The sequence below is a fragment of the Microplitis mediator genome, chromosome 3 (genome assembly GCF_029852145.1).
Source record: "Microplitis mediator isolate UGA2020A chromosome 3, iyMicMedi2.1, whole genome shotgun sequence".
NCBI lineage: Eukaryota > Metazoa > Arthropoda > Insecta > Hymenoptera > Braconidae > Microplitis > Microplitis mediator.
In genome coordinates, this window is record NC_079971.1 from 23554409 (window position 1) to 23575572 (window position 21164).

Here is a 21164-nt window from a genome sequence, read left to right on the forward strand (position 1 = left end):
AGAAGGAAAATAAAAAATCATCTTAAAATCTTTTTTCCACGTGGCATTGATCCCTTTTCAGTATAAAATAAACAAGAAATCCAATCAGAAATGTTAAATGTTATAGTAGATTATTAGTCATGTCACCTTAGCTGTATGAATAAGAAAAAGATGATGAAGCGAGTAAAAAAGCGTCGCTTAAAAGTGTATACGTATATAATATATAGAGTTTGAGTGGAAAGACGGGCGAGCCGCTACATCCGCAAGACTATTATATCCGCTCAAGCGAATCTCTATTAAAACGTGTTTACACTGGCTTAGGGGTTGACTCAAGCCACCCCTTCGGCGTCAACCTCTTATACCCCTCAGCCCAGTTTGTTCGACGACGCAGTCGTGCTGGCACCCAGTTCTCCCCTATCCTGGATACCCCAGTAGGTCTCTTCTCTCTTGATCCCTCTCTCTACCCTAATATATATATATAAATATATATATAGATGTATGTAGTAATGTACATATGTACTGAGTAATGCCTATCTAATTGTCGCGTGTATGAATAGTGAATCCCGAAGCACTCGAGGCTATGAGCCAGATCTGAGCCAACACAAGGGCCCAGGAAGCCCATATATGAGCTAATCTATATTATGATAGCCGAGTGGTGGCTGCATAGAGGGGAAGACGAGTTGGAGATTGAGCTGAGTGGAAAGCCCATTTTGACATATGGAGCTACCGCATATCATCACTTCGCCCATCTCTAGTTACTATAAATTGTATATTATCATCATTATCATCCACTTTTTCGGTGATTATTAATATTTGAATATTGAGTCAAAGTTCTGCTAGAGATATCGAATTTGAAATTATTTTAAGAGGTTTTTAATAATTAAAGTGACAAATGATTGAACATTCAATTAGTTAATTTTATTTAAGGGGTTAGGGGTACTCAGGGGTATGAAAAAATGATGATTTTCAATAATTTTTTTTTTGTAGTTAATTACTTTATTTGACAAAAATAAAAACATAGCTTTATTAGAACACGTTTCGATTTGACTTCACGAAAATTTCAAAAAAAAAAATTAATAATTCAAAAAGTTATCGCTGTTTTTGTAGAGCCCGTTCCTCCCGAAGTCCTTTGCGGTGATCATCATAAGTCCTTGGAGATTCATCTAAAATCAATCGGACAAGAAAAATTAGTTTTATTAATAGATAATCTTGTGCCTGATCGAAGCTTTTTTTTTTTTTTTCGAAATTAACAAAATGGCGGCCTCAGGAAATTTTTTTCAAATTTTCGAGAAAAAAACCGACAGTTTATTGTTAAAAAAAAATCGAAATTTTGAAAAAAAAAAAAAATCCTTCGATCAGGCACGAGTTTTTAATGTATTTCAAAAGTACAATAAATTTTATTGAAATCTACCGAGCAGTTTTTAAGTTACAGTGATCACCAGTTCAGAAAACATAGTTTTGTGAAAAACGCATTTAAAGTTTTGCTATGGATTTATGTCGAATTATAAGAATTATTTAATAACTTACACTGAGTCATCTATTCCTGGACCATATAATAGCTCTTCAGCCGACATAGCAGCTTCCAAAATATCGATTTGCTGGTGCCTACGTTGCAATCGACCTTCTCGGGTGTTATCATTAGCGCGCTTATCTGCTACTTTGATACGTGCAGCATCCATTCTTTCTGCATACCGATGAGAATTAGGCCCACAATTAAGTCCTAGTGTATTCATCAAGACTAATAATGAATTTATACCCTCATTAAATATACACATAGCAACGTATGCAGCTATTTGTACGATGGTAAAACTAGTATTTACCGTTTTTGGGCATATTTTCCATACTAGTTGGTTAAAGCTTTCATTATTATTCTGATTGAATCCACCTACACATCTTGAAAGTAAATTTTCATTACTAAGATCTTCGTATATAGGCTTGATAGCTTTTAAAACATCAGAAGGTAAAGGAGAATAATCGTGAGAAAAGGTATCAAGCTCTCCTCTTGCTTCAGCGCGCTGGTAAGAGCACCAAGATTCTTCGCCTTTTGGACACATATCATGATTCGGTTTTTCATCACTCGAGCCGTAGTGATAAAAGGTTGCCATTATAGCAGATTTCATATTTTCAATAGAATCACAATGCCGGCGTATTGCTAAACCATAGTACACAGTTAGTTTGTCTATTAATTTTCCTGTGAGCTTACCTCGACCACCAAGACCTTTTTGTTTACTCTTCAGCGTACGTAATCGACTCCCCATCCGCTTTTGGACATGCCCTATACATTCCTTTTTATTTACAGTTGTATTTTCGTAAGGATCTGATTTTATAATTCCTGAATAGGTCTTGGAGTCACCATCACCAATATAGTTGGCATACTTAACTCCATATTTAGTTTCAGAATACGAAAACATTTCGACCATCGCATCCACCTCCATTTTCCCAGAAGACCCTTGATGATTAGCAGAACACACATCTTCATGCGATTGATACCATTCCTCGAACTCAACAGTATTTGTTTTTTTTTTCCAATACTCACATAGCTTACAATATGCACTTTTAATGTTTATGTCAAGAATCTTTCCAGTAAAATAGCCAATTATAGAAGAAACTCCAAATGACGATGTATATCCCCGTTTTTGCCAGGTTCCATCTCCCGATACAGTTAGATGATTTATATCTTCATTTTCAGTTGTTGGCATTGCTTGCTTTTCTTCATTCACAGCTTTCGTCATGAAGGTTTCTGCGACGGCTTTACTACAATTCAAAATCTGTTTCAGTAAAATTGTATGCGTAGATTTATCTAAAAAAGACGGCATGTCCATCAGGCCGCAAAACTTGCACAATCCTTCGTATCCTATTCCTAGTATTCTCATTACAAAAATGAAACGTCTGTTTATTTCATAAGAATGCCCAACGAAAGAACAGGAAGGAATATATTCATTTCCACAGTTATTACATGCAACTACAATTTTGAATCCCAGCCCACGTGTACTTGCTGTTTGAAACACTACATTTCCATCACATTTTTTACATTTTATAAGAGCAGAAATTGCAGTGAATACCTGAATAAAATTTATTATTCGAAATTCAGTACTGCTGTCTTCAGGTACATCATCTTCAGTGTTTTGTTTTAATTTTTTAGAAGATGTACTCTGAATACTTTCATCACGTTCGGCTGTTTTCGGATTAAAAACATTCTTTCTTTTGACTGAACGCGACTTATTAATTTTTTCAGAACTCCGAAGTTCTCTTGAAACCTTTCTAGAATCACGTCCCATGGTTAATAATTTAATTCACTTGAGAAATAATTTATCACAAAACTATCGACTGATCAGTGCAACGACTACAGGTATACTGGCAACCAAAAATTATTTTTCAGTTCTTGTACTACCTACAAATTGTGAATATATGTAGAAGGATATATATATATATATATATATATATATATATATATATATATATATATATATATAATTATAAATACATTAAAATGGGGAGATATTCATGACAATGAAACCCGAAAGGTCGGTTGCTTGCAGCTGTTTCTAGCTACCTGCTCTCGAATGCCACGTAGCACCCGAGCGTCCTTTGGTCATTGTTAAATAACTCGAAAAGAATTTGTCGGATTCACTTCAAATTTTCACACAATATTTTTAAAATATTATACTTTAAGAAAATGCAAAAAAAAAAAAATCGATTTTTTGAAAATTCTGACTACCCCTAACCCCTTAAACTATAAATTATCGATTTTCAATATCCTCAGCTTAATAATTTGATGCACGTCAATTGAGGCGGAAATTGGTTATCATGATTAATAATCTTATATAGAGGCGACGAGGAAATAAGTGGAAATTTTGATAGTCATTTTTCGGAATTGTATTTAAGAAAGTGTTGAGTGATTTTTAGAAATCTTACTACGGTCGACTGATCATAAGCCTGGTCTAGGGGACGAAGGGGAATTTTTTCTTGGAATTTCAGACCCCCACTACCGGGCGATTAGTTTTGTTCTCGACTACCCGTTATAAGCCTGTTTTATTTTATGCGATTTTAAAGGTTATGTTTACGTTTTGTTACATCCGCCAGTCCCGATTTTTCTGGTGCTTATGGCGCTAAAATAAATACTTATCTTTTTACACTAATAATAATTATAATGCAAAAAATTATAATGATAACGGTATTAATTACAGTAATAATAATAATAATTTTATTGATGAACATAATGATCAATAAAACTTTTAAATTGTAACAGAAGCTTCAAATGCAATTAATGATTACAATTATGAACAATAAATTATATTTTACTTAATAATGATTCAATTATTCTCCGCAAAACATAGATAGTAAATTATCATCATTAATTTGGATATTTTTTCCTATTCTTAGTTTATAATTTTGTCAATTTTAACGGGGGCTTATAACGGGCCGTCTGGTCCGAAACTCAAAAAGTGGTTAAGTGGGGGAGCTGTTTGGGCCCAGTAACTGCCGATTGGGGGAAAGAGGCCTATTACGGGCAGGCTTATGACGGGTAGTCGTCTGTGTCACATGTTTTCATGGCCCAATTTTCATCGAATTTTCCACAAATCAGCAAAATGTCATCGTAGCGATGACGAGCAACATGAAAAATTCTTATCCCATTTCCCTAGTTCTGCTGATTTGTCATCACAGGAACAGGGGATGTTTAAGTATACTAATAAATACATCTTACATTACAAGACAATCTAAACAGAATAGAAGCAAACAAACAAAACAATTTATCTAACAAACATTTCCGTTATTTTGCACAACTACCAAATGCTTCCTTAATAGCTTTGTCTGGCCACTTTGAAGCAATTAATAGCAGTAGCTACTTAGGGAAAAATAAAATAAAATAAAATAAGAATATAAGGGAGGACAGAAAAGGAAATAAAGGAAACATAATGATAAATACCGTATTCCCAAGTACGACTTGTACATTGTGCCTTACTCTAATCGTTGGGGCGTCCTCTAGGCTTGATGGTCCAAGGGGTAAGTGGATACTGGAGTACCGTTCCCAAGAAAACTTACGCCATACTCAAATATAACCTCTCATACAGTCTTATATCCTCCATTGTTATGATAATTCTTTCTTTGCTATTCGTTAAGTCGATTTCTAAGTAATTATTGATGATCATTATCATCCTATTATTTTGCAGACATGTTAACTCTGCAAGAGATAAGAAGTAGGGAAGAAGGAACGAGAATTCAATGATCTTCAAGTCCTGGAAGTCAAGTTTTCATGATCCATAAGTCACGTGTTATTTTATATATATATGTATGTATATAACATTTCTATGACAAGCATCGAACAAAGCGACTATTATAATGTATTATCGCTCAATGACTTGAGGGTGAATCAAAATCGTTCCGGTCTCGATTCGACTAGATAAATCAGACATGCCGACAATTCCAAGTCAAAACAGTAATAGCCTTAAAAAAAAAATATTACTATAATTTGAATTTCAAGGATTATTTTCTACATTACAGTCAGCTACCCGTCATAAGCCTGCCCGTAATAGGCCTCTTTCCTCCAATCGGCGGTTATTGGGCCCAAACAGCTCTCCCACTTAACCACTTTTTGAGTTTCGGACCAGACGGCCCGTTATAAGCCTCCGTTAAAATTGACAAAATTATAAACTAAGAATAGGAAAAAATATCCAAATTAATGATGATAATTTACTATTTATGTTTCGCGGAGAGTAATTGAATCATTATTAAGTAAAATATAATTTATTGTTCATAATTGTAATCATTAATTGCATTTAAAGCTTCTGTTACAATTTAAAAGTTTTATTGATCATTATGTTCATCAATAAAATTATTATTATTATTACTGTAATTAATACCGTTATCATTATAATTTTTTGCATTATAATTATTATTAGTGTAAAAAGATAAGTATTTATTTTAGCGCCATAAGCACCAGAAAAATCGGGACTGGCGGATGTAACAAATCGTAAACATGACCTTTAAAATCGCATAAAATAAAATAGGCTTATAACGGGTAGTCGAGAACAAAACTAATCGCTCGGTAGTGGGGGTCTAAAATTCCAAGAAAAATTTCCCCTACGTCCCCTAGACCAGTCTTATGACGGGTAGTTGGCTGTATTGACAATTTTCGTGATGAATTATTTAATAATTTTAGTATATTTGTATACAATATTAATTTAATTGTAATGGATTAATCGCAAGGACAATTAGTCCATTGTTTCGTGCAGTTGATCCTAAGGGAGTTTATTCACAGTCGACATTGTCAACGCCGCGTGCCGACAAAACAATATAGCCGTGAAGAAAAGGGGACTATATATATACATATATATACATATATACATATATACGCATAGTATTGTATGGATACAGAAGACACGTGGCGTGTGACACCACACGCGCACCCCTAATACATGATACGAGTGAGAATGCGAATATTGTCATATTGCCACGCATTATAAATATATAAATATATATGAATGTGTTTATATTTGCTGTTCGTTCCCTTGTACAGGACTAATCACATTATTAATTTACAGGCGTCAAGATACACCTGAGGTTTAGCTAAATTTGATTATCATACTTCCGAAAAAAAAAACCCATGTGATTTTTTTAAAAATTATTTCAAATCAGCAAAAGAAACAATCATATTGTAGGGGAGGGTGGGGCAGAGCGGCCCCCCTAAGCCAATTATTACTTTCTGTGGCTTTCAACCATAAGATCACTTTGCTTTTGTCCTATTTCGAACAAATTTATGGACATTTTGCCAAAATTCTGAAAAAAAAAATTTTTTTTGTGGGGCAGAGCGGCCCCCCTCCAAAAAATGACAAGAAATTTTTTTTTTCGTTTTTTTTTTTTTTAAAATTGTTTTTATCATTAAGAATGTATTTCTTTCTCTTGACAACTATTTTTGGTTTTATATTACTCGAAAAAAATTTTTTAAGGTGTAATAAATCGTTTACTATCGATTACCTTAATTACTAATTGTTATTTAATAAAAAAAAAACAATTCTATAGTTTTACTATATTTCAAAAATTTATCAACTAAAAAAAAAATTTTATTTTTATAAATTTTTAGTGACCAAATTTGCCTCTTACATAGAAAAACGGCCGAAAAATATGAAAAAATAATTTTTCGGAAGTTTCGGCTGGTCCATTTTGCCCCAGGTGTTATGCGTAGGGCTAGAAATGTGGAATTATAATAATTTTTTTTTAATTTGACGATAAAAATATGAAAAAATCACTTTTTCAAAATTTTGGGCTTGTTCATTTTGCCCCAAATGTCATGCGTAGGGGTAAAAATGCGCGAACATATCGGATTTATAGTAATTACACGAAAAAAAAAAAATTTTTTTTGATCCAAATTTCAGGGAAGTCGCTCTGCCCCACCCTCCCCTATTTGAAAAAGAGTTAGAATTCCGCGTCGACCTTTTGTTTATCAGAATACTTAGTGACGTAACATTTCCCCCCTGGTTGGAGTCAGAAAAAAAGCTTCTCTAGATGAAATCAAACAAAAAAGATATTGTATTCCAATAATGTCAATTGAAATTTACGCGTTGAGCCGCAGAAAGAGAGGCGTCGAGAGCTCAAAACCCCACGGAGAATTAACAGGATTTAAACGGTTGGTTAAATCCACCACGAATTTACCCACTGAAACCACACTCATTTGTTTTTCGATAAATTTATTCGTTTGTTAGATTTTTTATCTAAAAATTTCCACTCCAATTTCAAATACTTTTAAAAAATTATCTCTAAAGTGCGAAATGAATTTTCCCGCCATTTTTATTTAATAGCTTTTAAATAATTCTAAAAATAAAAACTTTGTGTCATTTATCGGGCGTAGTTATTAAGTAAATTACTCGATATTCGGGTTGCGTATTATGATATATCACTAGGTTATCGAGCGATCATACACTGCGTCGCATATGTCTACAAACCCTTCAATTTAACCCCTTTGGTTAATTCTTTTTTTTCATCCCTCTCGTTCTCGCTTTCGGTCTCGCTCTCGCTCCAGTTATCGGCTGTGTCTGCGACACATTATATACATAGTCATATATGTAGTGATATTTATCTCAGTGGTAGAGTGTAAGAGCGAGAGGACGGGAACGCAACCAAGCGGCCGCCAATTATTCAGCAAATGTTATAATTGGCGCATTCCATTAGGCGTAATGGATCGCACTTAGCGGCTGACGGTGTGATTGGGAGGAGAGGGGTTTCAAGTGTATGATGTTATAGATATAGATTCCATACTAGAGGGAATAGAGGATAGATAGAGACAGATAGCGCTAGTGGGTTCAGGTGGGAAGCTTGGCAATAACGCGCTATACCAATCTCGATTATACTGCTGTAAAAGTGAATAAGGTTTGTTCATTTATTCCATACCTATATATGCAGCAATGAATTCATTTAAATTAATACTGATGATCTTTCATTCGGTATATTTCCGCCAATTCTTGCCACACATGATTCAATTTTGTATTTTTTTTTACCTTCATCACTCTATTATTATTAGAGTGTTATAGAGGGCTGTGAGAATCGAGTTCGGATCTAATATGTCTGTTCAATTCGAATCTTTTCGTATTATTTACTACTTCTCAAATTATCCCTAGTAAATCCGAATTACGGTAATGACGGTAATTTACGGTATTTGGTGAAATTGCGGTAAAATACAGTATTTTACTGCAAATTGTGGTAAATGACGGTATTTTACGGTTAAGGTACGGTTATTCACCGTAAAGTTGCAATAATTCTGCGGTATTATGTCGCAAATTGCGGTATTTGACGGTAAATTACGATATTTTATGATTAAGGTATGGCAATTCATCGTCAATTTATGGTAATCCTGCGATATTTATGGTAATATTGAGGTATTTAACCGCCAATTGCGGTATTTTACGGCAAATGGGGTATTTAGCGGTAAATGACGGTATTTTACGGTTAAGATGCGATGATTAACCGCAAATTTGCAATACTCCTGCGGTATTATGTCGCAAATTGCGGTATTTTACGGTAAATTACGATATTTTATGGTTAAGGTATGGAAATTCATCGTAAATTTGTGGTAATCCTGCGATATTTATGGTAATATTGAGGTATTTTACCGCAAATTGCGGTATTTTACGACAAATGGGGTATTTTGCGGTAAATGACGGTACTTGACGGTTAAGGTGCGGTAATTCACCGTAAATTTGCTATGTTCCTGCGGTATTATGTCGCAAATTGCGGTATTTTACGATAAATTACGATATTTTATGATAAAGGTATGGAAATTAATCGTCAATTTATGGTAATCCTGCGATATTTATGGTAATATTGAGGTGTTTCACCGCAAATTGCGGTATTTTAAGGCAAATGGGGTATTTCGTGGTAAATGACGGTACTTGACGGTTAAGGTGCGGTAATTAACCGTAAATTTGCAATACTCCTGCGGTATTATGTCGCAAATTGCGGTATTTTACAATAAATTACAAAATTTTATGATTAAGGTATGGAAATTCATCTTCAATTTGTGGTAACCCTGCGATATTTATGGTAATATTGAGGTATTTAACCGCAAATAGCAGTATTTTACGGCATATGAGGTATTTTGCAGTAACTTTCGGTATTCTACCGTAAAGGTGCGGAAATTCCCCGTAAATTTGCGGCAAACCTGCGGTAATTTTCGGTAAGAGTGTGGTATTTTACCTCGGATTTACGGTAATATTGCGGTATTTTACCGTAAAGTGAAGTATTTTACAGTTTTACGGTAAGAATGCCACATATTGCGGGAAATTACCGCAAATTGCAGTAGTTTATCGTAATTTACCACAAATTAACGTAAAATGGGGAAAATTTGCAGTAAAATACGGCATTTCGCGCCAAAGTATCGCAATTCGGATCCGCTAGGGATTCGCTAATTTTTTAACTATCCGAATGTTTCAGAATTTTTCGTAACTTTCAAACTACTTGATTCGAATCGTGAAAAATTTGTCTGTTTTGAACTATTTAATTTTTATTTTATCGAGAGCTTAGTTTTTAAAGTAACAAAAAATAACTTTTTTGTAGATTCGTGTCTAAGTTCTATTTACCTCTGACAAAAATTTGAATAATTCGAGGACTTACGAATCATTCAAAATTTAAAAGTATTTGATTCAAAGTTTGATTCGATTCGACACGAATAATTCTTAAGTTCGAACTATTCGCAAATCTCCACTATCATACTATTGAAATATATATGTATATCAGATTCAGCTGATGCCGCTAATTGGTAATAACTTTATTTTTTCCCAGAAATAAAGTGGACAGAAGGATAAATGAAGAAAGTGGAAATTTAAAATAAATATTTTCCGGTTAATTTAAATTAATATGATGTTTGTTTTGTAGAAGTTATCTTTTGAAGTTTTATTTTCATTTCACAAACTCGTTATTTGAAGATCCTGCGGTTCGAATATTGAAGTTGATTTTTTTTCTTCTAATTTTGTTAGCGTACAGCTTTGAAGGCCAAAATTTTTTATATATTCTATAGAAAGGTTATAATTTAAATTGTAAATATATGCTCGAAAAATATTGAGTGTAATTTTATTTGTCTTTCACCATCGGTTAAGTTTTATTTTTTATTTCGTTAAAAAAATTCTAGATTACATTAAATTTTTATTTTCATACTCCATAATTTTTCACCTTTGGCCGGAAAAGTTTAAGCGCTTGTATAAAAAAATATACTGCGTAAAATTTGTTTAACGAAATTGGAACATTCCCCCCCCCCCTGGCTCTGAGTTTCCAACTCGGTCTGGTGACGGTTAAAAATGAGAGGTCCCATAAAATGTTTTAAGAAATAAAATAAATATACCAGAGGGAATGATATAAAAAAAATGTATATAAAGCCAGAAAGTGGATTTTAAAATTGAAAATCATTGCGGTTTTTGATCCCCTTATTTCCGACAGCCATGATAAATTTACCTCTCTCTTTTCATCTCAGAATCCCTCAATTCACTCTCGAGAAATCAACTTTGACTTACATCTAAGCCCATAACTTACAACCCCATGATACCTTTACAGAATAAAATAACAGAGAAAACAATTATCTATGACGTAACACAAAGGCATGCAAATAACATGTAAAAATAAATTTATATTTTCCTTTTCATACTATAAAGTATTTTTTGAATTTTAATTAAATGATGAAAAGTAATCGCGTATGGTTTAAAAAAAGCCCGCGCCATTTTATACATAAATACTTGGGAGTGTACTCGTGTCAGACAAGAGAACATCCCGTAAAGAAGTATAAGGAAATGCGTTACCGCATTCTCTTGATACCGTATCCTGGCTCTTTCTCTCTCCCTATACTGCAATATATATATCAGCTTTGACATGCAAATTGCCGACAATGAATTTCGTAAAACCTTTTATCATCGGCAAGGGAGAGAGTGAGAGAGACAGACAGGGAGAGCCAGAGTCAGCTCCACAAGTTAGGAAGGGTGGGCGATGCTGATACGGATGCATGAGGGTAAAATGTATGAGAATGTGGTAGCAAGACATGCCCGCGATATTAAAGACCGAATTAAGTAAAACCGAAATAGAAGAGCAAGAAGGAAAAGGTTGAAAGGAAAATGACGTGGTATTAATCACTGTCTAGCAAAAGATAATTAACTTCAGTGAATCTTGTAATTTCATCCCTCGGCTGCATATAATTTCAATTAATCAGCCTCTATTCCTAACGGAGCTTCGTTAATTACAGAGGCTTTTAAATGGCTAACAAATTTACCCAACTTGAGAATGGGGTAAGACTAGACCATCTCAGAGAAAGGTGATGCTGCTTCGTAGGAAAAGAAGGGGTTACACGCGAGTATCGAGATACGTCATTAGATCGTCTGCAGTAAAGTGTTTTGGCGTCTCGTAGTCCCTCATCACTCCTAAATGGGTGTTTTAGTGGGTCTATGCTACGGCCACTGCTATCGCTGGTGTACCAGTTTCTCAGAGGACCTAGATGATCTATAAAGAGTACAGTCCGCAAGCTTGGAGAGCGAATAAGTCGGGATGTTGGGCGAAAAGGAGTAAAGAGATTGGTAGGGAGAGGAGAAAGCTGGTGCCTTGCGAGGATTGAGAGGCAGAGAGTGAAAGAGAGATCTGACTGAGGGGCCAAGGGGATCAGGGGCTAAGGGGTTGATGGGTTTGGTTGGGGGATAAACCATGATGTCGTTGATTAATACGGTTTACCAGTAAGTGTAACGGAGTGTGCATAGTTGGATCCCCTTCCAAGACTTGTTCCTCGCGAGCGGGGAGAATCGTTAAGGGGTTGCTGCTTGGAGATACTTGGAATTACTTGGATGTAGTTAGGGGTAGTTGAATTCCCTCTCCTGCGACTGCGGCCACGTGCCGATCAATGGCGTCTTGGCTCTGATTGGCTGAGACTACGACCAACCCCCAACAGCCTTATTTAGCCGCGTAAGAGCCTTCACACTTGCCAGATAAGGACAGACTGTACAAAAAGTGTGAGGAGAAAAGCTTGCTTTTTTCTTCGGCAGAACATTGATTGCCAACAACTATATCTACCTCTTACATTCAACCATCTTCCGGTTTCCGAGGTTTACTTGCCTTTTTTTATCTCCCTCCCTGTTACTCTTACACTCTGTTCATTTTTCCTCTTCAATCTTGAATTCGTTTTCACGATCTGAGAAAGCGAGTAACGAGTCTACCTTGAGATTTACTCCTTACATTTCAGCGGCACGCGACGATCATGGTTCTGGAACTAGAGAATTAGACCACTGTCTGATAGATTTAGTGAACTAAATCATGGTATCTGATCCTTTATATTTATATATACACTTTTAAACCTATAAAGCTGCAAGAGAAAGCTCTCAATTAACGAGGTATCAATGGTCAGTCAATGAAAATGAATATTATTTATCACGAGAACAAGTTTTTATTCCGACTTCTATAATGTCAGTTTACAATATCTAAATTTAAATCGTTAAATTTTTTTTTATTTATATATAATCATATAATTTTATTTGTTTATTTTTTTGTTACATCGTTTTCCATTAATGCATATACAAGATTTATCATTATTTTTATTTTTGTTGGATTTTTTAATGTCTAATACCTAAAATCGGTTCACCCTAAATAGCTTTCATTCTTTTATTTCATTGAAAAAAACATTCATAACTTTCTACATATTTTTCTATATTATTATTAATAGTATTAGAACGTCACAAGACGTTTTTTGTAACGTTACCATTCAATCTCACTTTCTAAATAACACTATAGTCCTAGTAAATCAATCATCAGGCACAACACATATTGGTCCTGATTCTCCATAACCTTTTTATACTTCAGCTTGATTATTAACAAATACTCGTGGTTTGATTGCTCCTGCCTCAAAAACGTCTTCCATTCAAGTCCATGCTTATGGATCTTCTTTGGTCGTCGGCTGGATTTGATGGACTACACTTGATAAATGATGATGATGATGATGGTCAGGTCGTCGTGACAGTCCAAGTAACGGCGGAAGTAGAGGCAAATGAAGAGGTAAAGGTAAACCACCAGGAAATCCAGCCAACCCACCAAGTAATGCTGTTGCTGTACTGTGTTCCTGTGCTTTACGACGTAATTCAGCTAGACTGCTGCTCCGATGAAGATCACCGCTTCCAGGCTTGCAGCAGCCACACAGTGATCCTGGCCAGCCCGCTGGTGTTGTCCATGACAGCATCTCCTGCAGGCTGCTTGGACGATGATCACTGGTGGTCCACAATGACGGCGTTGCTGATGTCAGTGACGTCGATGCCGTGGAGCCAATTATCTTACTACTGCCAAACAGCGGTGGTGAAAACTGGGCTGCCAAGTGGGGTGAGAAGAACAACGATGTTGGAGGTTCCAATGGCCTGAATCCTGCTGTTGAGCTGAAAGCAGACAAACTTTTTATAATCGTCCAATCACGTTAACGTGTAAATAGCTTACAAAGTGATTTTCAAAGTTACTAATTATGAATTAGCATAGTCGAAGAACTGAGTCTTTAGGTAAGTTAATTATTTAGCCATTCAAGCTGGCACTTTATTGATGACTTTGATATAGCGCTGATCTGTATTAAATATTAATCAGGAATATACAGGCAATATTCGATCAGAGGCTCAGAGATAAGTATTTTGAATTTCAAGTGGTATTTCTCTCGAGTGAGATGGAACTAATGATTAGATGGAGAACGTTAGTTAGAGTAAGCGCGATAATTAACGGCAATTAGTTGCGCAGAATCCCGTGTAGTGTATACGTTTGGGGAATTAGTTGGTTATATTACCCAGAAACTTTATAAATCTAACACCTACGAGGGAAATTGATACACAAATATAATATATATTCTCATGTGTAGTTTGTATAAACTTATAGTTCCCAAGTTATCTTCTGGAAATCAGAGGAATGCCTCAAATTCACTTGAGGCTTTCAAAGTTATGCGACTGTTTCAAAAATTCGTTGAAGTTTGTTAATAAAAAATAACTAAAACTAAATAATGTGATCTCGGTTTCGTCATTAGCAACACAAAGAATGTTACTACCATAAACGTGATCGAACTCTTGTATGCATCGTTATGCGTCCCAGTCTACAAAAAACTTATTCTTAGGACTAAGAAAGTTCAACGCAAATTTCTTAAATATCTATCCTTCAAAATGAAGGGCGAATACTCTGTTTATGGTACTAATAACTATGAGTTGTGTAGAGATGCTGGTATGTTGACTTTATAAGAAAGGAGAACATGTGCGGCTCTAGTATTTGTTATAAATCTCTTAAAAGGTTCCATTAAATGTCTGAAATTCCTTGAACTATTACCAATGTATGTACCTCCCAAAAACTCTAGGATACACCAACCTTTTTATACACCTGTTTTATGTACACTTGACCAGTCTGCTCGACTGTACAGGTTAACTTTAGTATGTAATCACTCAGTCAGCAGCAGTGAAAGAATCAGACTTATTCGGATTCAATCAACTCCTATCGACCAATGCCTTAACGTCTGTTCTAACATCTCTGAGAGAATAACAAACTCGAAACAAAGTATTGTAAAAACCTAAGGTTTTGATAGTATCACTGAGTTAATGTAATGTAATGTATCGATGCAAATTTAAACCTGAATGTGAACTTGAAGTCAAAATCTACTTTATAAGTCTACTGTTATACTGCTGTTTAAACTCTTGCTGTGACAAGAAGGTTCTGTAGCACCTAAAGGTCCCGTCTTGTAACAACTACAAGATCATTCCTGTTGCAGGCACAGGAATAATCCTGTTGTAGCCATAGGTCTATCCCTGTAGCTGCAAAAGGACTGATCTTGTAAATACTACAGGACTTTCCTGATGCAGCTACAGGGCAAGTCCTGTAACTGTAACAGAACTAAGTCTTGTAGCTGCTACAGGGCCATGTCTTGTTGCAGCAAAAGTTGTTTTTTTTTTCCGCGTAGATTTAAATAATACACTAGTACATAGTTGATACTCTATAATATTAAGTGACCCTGTTCCTGGCGCAAGCTGTTGGGTCTTTGTAAGAAAAATAAAATAAAATAACCATAACCTAAAATCGAACTCAGCCTTCGACTTAACCAGGCGCCCATTGTTGGATTGGAAGAAAATTGGATAGTTTTTGAATTGGTTATGCATCGTAACAAACTTATAATCCTGTATAGACGTTAACTTTCCAACGGAAGAGGATTCTTTCAAGAATATACGTGGGAGTGAAAAGTGGCGCTCTTTAGTACGGCAGAAAAAGGGAAGAAAATGCTGGGGAAAAGAAGATACCGAACGGGGTAAGAAATGGTTACTGTGTATGTATGCGAAGTAACGTCTTGATAGAGCGGGGAAAAGGAAACGATAGGAGCGGGTTCGTGCTCGAGAAATTCAGAGCTTACCCTCTCGGGTACCAAGAAGCTTCTGGAGTAGAGCAGAGCTAGTTTGAATAAATGATGAGGATATATTTACGGCGAACTGTTTTTAATAAATTACAGATACGAAGACCAACTACGTCTCGACGTTATCGTATTTTTCTATTTTATTTTTTATCTTTTTTTTTTTTACTTATTTCCAATATCTTCCGAAGCTCAACGTCCTTAGATATATAAATAAATACGATAGTTCGTTTTACATCGAAAATACAGGATTTTGTGAAGAATCGACTGCTGATGTGCCATTCAAATTTTTGAAGTCCACTTTCAAGCTTAGGTCGATGAACATTCAAAGTAGTGAAATAATTATCAGAATTAATTACATTGACGAGAATTAAAGCTGACTATTAAGGATGAGAATAGTTTAGGGTGAACTATAATACCGGGTCTTAGTAAACAAAAAGTACCAGAGGAAAGCGAGGGAGCATAACGGAAATACGTACAGAAAAAAAGAACAGAAGATAAGGTCGGTAAGTTTAATGGCGCGTATCTAAGTTCCGGTTTCACTGGCTTGGACACATATTGCTAGGAGGGTAGTTTATAATCTCAGTGATATTTCCTAAAGGCGTAAATACGAAGAGCTAAAAGCTCACCTCACTGTTGGGGGTCTGAGACCACCAACTGCGAGAGCCATTTTTACGAGACTGTGTGTGCCACGAAAATTCAACGTCGCGACACGAAAATTCAACGCTACCCGCCGATTTACGATACTACTGTTTATTATGCCCATTCATTTATTCAAGATAAAACATTTAAAACCCATAATAAAAAAAGGAGTAAACGATCATTTACCTTTCCGAGGGTGGCCCTAGCGAACCAGTAACAGAACTAGTCGACAGTGGCGCCCTTATTGGCGTCGGCGGTGGCGTCGCAACACCGCCCAATGACGGCTGACTCTGTGACTGCTGGGGTCTTGGACTAACGGACGCAGATGTCGTGCTGGGACTGCGAGAACCAGTCCCGCCGCACTCTTGTCCGGTTTCCTCGACATCATTGGTCTCCATTGGGTCGCCATGATGACTCGTCGGACTTGGGCCACTTGAAGAAGATGGCGGCATTCCTGCTTCGGGTGTCGCACCTCCCCCACTGATACCAGTACCAGGAGTACCACTAGTAGGTACCCCTCCTTCTCGCTTTCTCTGTTCCTCCTTCAGCCTTTCGCTCTTACGCCACTTGGCTCGCCGGTTTTGGAACCAAACCTGTAATCACAAACATCATTAATGAAATTGAACAGCTCTAGTGTAGGGTCTAGGGAGGACTTTGTTGTTAACTCATTTGTACGGCCAAGTTTGTAATGGTGATAATTACGGACGAGTATAAAGTGATAAGAGGTTATTTTTGCTGACGGTAAAAGAAGGCAGAGTAGGTTTGCTCTGATGGTATTCTGGTGCATGTTCAACGAGCCATAAACCAGCACCGAAGACCACTGGGACCCGAGTGTTGTTGTAAAAAGAGTCTGCAGTCGTACTAACGAGTCTAACTTGACATAATGCCAGCTGGTAAAAAAATCTACAGAATACCACCTAGATCTGGTTGTAGCTGGCAAACTCGACAGAAGATTTCATCAGCCGACAAAATAAATTAACCTCTCAAAACACCTTTTTCATAATTACACTAGCGTGCTAATATAACGAGGATATACCAGACTAAATAGATGTTATTTTGTGTGGCGAAATAAAAAAAAAGGGAATTGTGGTGAAGAATGCACACGTAGTCGGAAGGATTTAACGGCACAATGAGCAGGATGTCGAGGTGGCTTTTAAACTTTTCTATCGTACCTAAGGGAGGGGTTGCTCGTGGAAAATGGTTTAATAAAATAAATACACGAGAAGGCAGACGTTCGCTTGCTCCGGCTGGTACTCGGGTGGGTGGAGAATTCTCCGAGATCGAGTAGACAAGGGAGCGAAAGAGTAAAAGAGGATGTTGGGGTGCTTGCTGCTGGTGGTACGACTAGTGGGGTGCCAGAGGGAGTTGGGTAGCAGACAGGAGATATAATAATATCCTAAGGGCTGGCGGGGAGAGAGTAATAGCCAGGAACAAAGCCATGTTTCCCGTGAGAATACTCTCAGAGCCTCTCTCTTGCATCCTTCAATGCTCCTTTTTCCCGGTCCTATTTTTTTCAATATAAATTTAATCCCTTTTGGTGTATGTCAGTTCTACGTACAGCCTTAAAACTGCTACTTCAAGAAATTTGGGATGAAAAAACATAATTATCGCTGTAAATTTTATTAGGGACATTATTTTATTTTTAATTCTTTAGAAATGAATTTATTATTGTTAATGGCCGAGAGAAAAAGTTAAGTGTCAGGTGTGGGTAGATGACGTTATACATGACGCGTGTACGTGCTTCGTGTGTTGTCGGGCCTCCCAGGAGCCCCTAATTGGCGTGTACAAGACAGAGAATGACCGAGACGTGTGTGTGCGCTAGTATATATATTTATATATATCACAACTGTATAAAGCACACGTTGAGACTGAGATAGAGTGTAAAAAGTACTGCATAAATGCGCCTATTTGTTCATTATTTCAGATTCTCTTTGTTCCTTACTAATGAAACAATGAGTCTGCGCGGTAATTGCGTCATACTCAAGCCCCATTTTTATTTTTTTTAATCTTTACTCTCGCTTCTTGTTTCTTCCTCTTTTTACCACCACCAAAGCACCGGCATTATGTGTATATTCTTCAACGCTTTCCGAATCTCTACCGCATAAATCTCTTACGAAAAAGCACCTGCGTTATGCTAATCCAGTAAAGCTGCAATAATTTAAATGTCTTTTATTACCAACCGCAAATTGTTTTTCTTTTGTTTTCATTTTCCACGGACCCGAATTTCGACTGACGGTTTTCCTTAATACGTTGATGAAAAAGAAAAATAACGTACGGTTGTGGGGGAAGGGGGAGGGGCACATGGAGAAGTAATCCAACAGGATTACCGGCAGCTCACCTCGTCAAAAGATTACGTCAGTTTTAGGGTGTCAGGTTTACCCTCGAGAGCCCAAGTAGGTTGCAGAGGTTACCTATGTCACGGTACGCGTTAGTTTTCTCACTCATCTACCGATTATTCATCCCATATATGCTAGATTATGCTGCCCAAAGGCTATTAAAAATTAAAACAAACCTGGACACGAGCCTCCGTGAGGTTTATTTTCATCGCCAGGTCCTCACGTGTAAAGACGTCTGGGTAATGGGTCTGAGCAAACGCTGACTCCAACTCTTCCAACTGCTGAAGCGTGAAAGTCGTGCGATTTCGCCGTTGTTTCCGTCGGACAAATGAATCCTCGCCGACTCCATGCAATGCCGGATGATAGGCCGAGTAACTTGTGTCTGAAAATGGATTTTAAAAATATGTAACAAAGAAAACTTTTTTGTTTTACATTATTTGGGGATTAAATAAATTTTTATGTCGTCTCTGGGTTGCCCTGAAACCAGAAATCCACTCGGGAAACCGATAATTTATTTTTAAATCCAATTTACAATGTTGTAAATACGTTATTGTATTTCGTGATTACGGGGTAAATTTAATAGTATGATATTTGTTTCATTTGTGACTCGGTAATGGATTTCTAATTGCTTGAGATTACACATTATAAAGTAGATGAGTGTGGGCGTATACGTGTGTGGGTGCAGTGTCATGCATTTGATCACGAGCACAGTAATGATGGTAGCCTTTGAATCCAGCAGTACAAAGCAGCCAAACGCTCTCTGGTTGCACAGTGAGGTTTAGAGAGTAAATCTAGTCGAAAGGAACGTAGCACCACTAGTAATAAAGCTTATAATCACTTTATCAATGATGCAAAGCAATCAGCACAATTAATTACCGCAGCATTAATCCCTCCTACCATCCGCGGGATCAGCATACAAAATTAAACGAAAATTGATTTTTGCATTGAGAATAAAAATAATAAATTTTTCATTTTTAATTGTAGCAGTTATTAAATTTGTAATGAAAATTAAATATTTAGCTGACAAAAAAAAGTATCGATTGAAATAACAAGTACTGAAAAACAAACACTCCAAAAAGAAGGAATGAAAAAGAGAGTGATAGTCGTAAATAAATTTATCCTGGTCGTCGGAACTAAAATCCACTCAAGATCTTAGATTAGAGTTGGAAAAGTAAAGCCAGGAGCTAGACAACTCGTACAACTCATCCGTGCAGCTAAAGAGAGGGCGAAGTCCTCACTATCTTCGGTCTATAGATATAAAATCTATATATATAGATATGAGATGGAGAGAAAACGGGAATGAGAAGTTGATCCAATTTATAAAGCAGTGGTAGGGAACCGAGGAGTTTGCGAGCTCGAAAGCCACGAGCCGATATTCTTCATTTGATTTCTCAACCCCAGATAGCTCTAGATTTTGTTACTCGATCTACCGCAGGTAAATAAAAATAAATTTTCCATCTTGGATATTTCATCGAACCTTGCGGAATAAAGGCTGGATGTATTCATTACTCGCGTAATCCTTGAAAGTCTACTGAAAAAAGGCGACGTGCTTGATTTGATAGCAGATGGATTTGCGACCCTCATAGTCCTGTCTCGATGATGAAGTACCCACGTAGACAATCTACTTCATCAGGATCCAGGACATCCTCCAATTAATGCCAACAAAGTAAAACTTGATTTCCGACGTCGCGATGACGGAGGTCGAGTCACTTTTTTCAGTCAAGTACCGGAGCACTTTTACTCGAGTTTAGCAGCAGTAGTTACAGCAGCAGACCAGGGAGGTAGGATTGGTCCTACCGGGGTTGAGTCGTCGGTGGAAAAACTACACGTAGCAGGAGCCAAATCTAATGACACCTCGACCGTCACTAATGACACTAACGAGGTAGTGAGATGTTAGAGAACATCGTGTGGTACTCAGCTAGTTCATCCTGCCACTGTTGTAGGGGAAAAGACTCGCATGTACGATCCAGCCTGTCTGTGTAGGGTCCAGTGCTTGGATCGGTGTGTGGCCCGAATGAACCCACTTACCGACTTATCACGTAGTTACCTAATCTGTTTATCCCAACATGAGTTGTGTGTGTAGGGGGGAGACGTTAATGTACGGACAGGGGTTTGATGTTGATGATGTTCCCGACGCTAGTAATAGTGATAGTGGTAGTGCCGCTGGTAGAATAATGCGAAAGGGTGCGTCTAGATGTCCCTAAGGGATTTTTCCTTTCTTCCTCCTCGTTTCATATATTGCTCAATAAGCCTTACTCTATTATATTATCACCGAGTATTGGACCCAACGGTAACAAGAATCTAATGATAGAATTACAAGTTTGCTATAAATCGAATGAAAGGTT

The 21164-nt window shown here is 36.8% G+C and overlaps 2 protein-coding genes across 4 annotated transcripts in view; both read right to left on the minus strand.

Annotated features, from left to right (window-relative positions):
• Positions 1-918: 918 nt before the first annotated feature.
• LOC130665074 (uncharacterized) lies at positions 919-3358 on the minus strand. 3 transcript variants are annotated; one of them, XR_008989503.1, is made up of 3 exons: positions 1800-3358; positions 1507-1699; positions 919-1142 (listed from the first exon to the last, which is right to left on the minus strand). XR_008989503.1 is itself a non-coding variant. In XM_057465343.1 (2 exons), the coding sequence occupies exons 1-2, from the start codon at positions 3255-3257 to the stop codon at positions 1139-1141; spliced, it is 1755 nt and encodes a 584-aa protein (XP_057321326.1). In that variant the 5' UTR covers positions 3258-3358; the 3' UTR covers positions 919-1138. The 3 variants fall into 3 exon arrangements, 1 of the variants encoding a protein (XP_057321326.1); XR_008989504.1 differs by having other exon boundaries at positions 1507-1717; XM_057465343.1 differs by having other exon boundaries at positions 1507-3358.
• A 9513-nt stretch (positions 3359-12871) lies between these two features.
• Positions 12872-21164, minus strand: part of LOC130665078 (cone-rod homeobox protein-like) — a 31993-nt gene continuing 23700 nt past the window's right edge. The window contains exons 3-5 of the mRNA XM_057465347.1: positions 18996-19201; positions 16670-17076; positions 12872-13856 (exon numbers count right to left, since the gene is read on the minus strand). Coding sequence (XP_057321330.1) covers positions 13364-13856; positions 16670-17076; positions 18996-19201 — 1106 coding nt within the window. The 3' untranslated portion in view covers positions 12872-13363. The remainder of the gene's footprint in view (positions 13857-16669; positions 17077-18995; positions 19202-21164) is intronic.

Coding starts and splice junctions, on each gene's coding strand:
- LOC130665074 (XM_057465343.1), bottom strand. CDS start 3,257: ATGGGACGTGATTCTAGAAAGGTTTCAAGAGAACTTCGGAGTTCTGAA.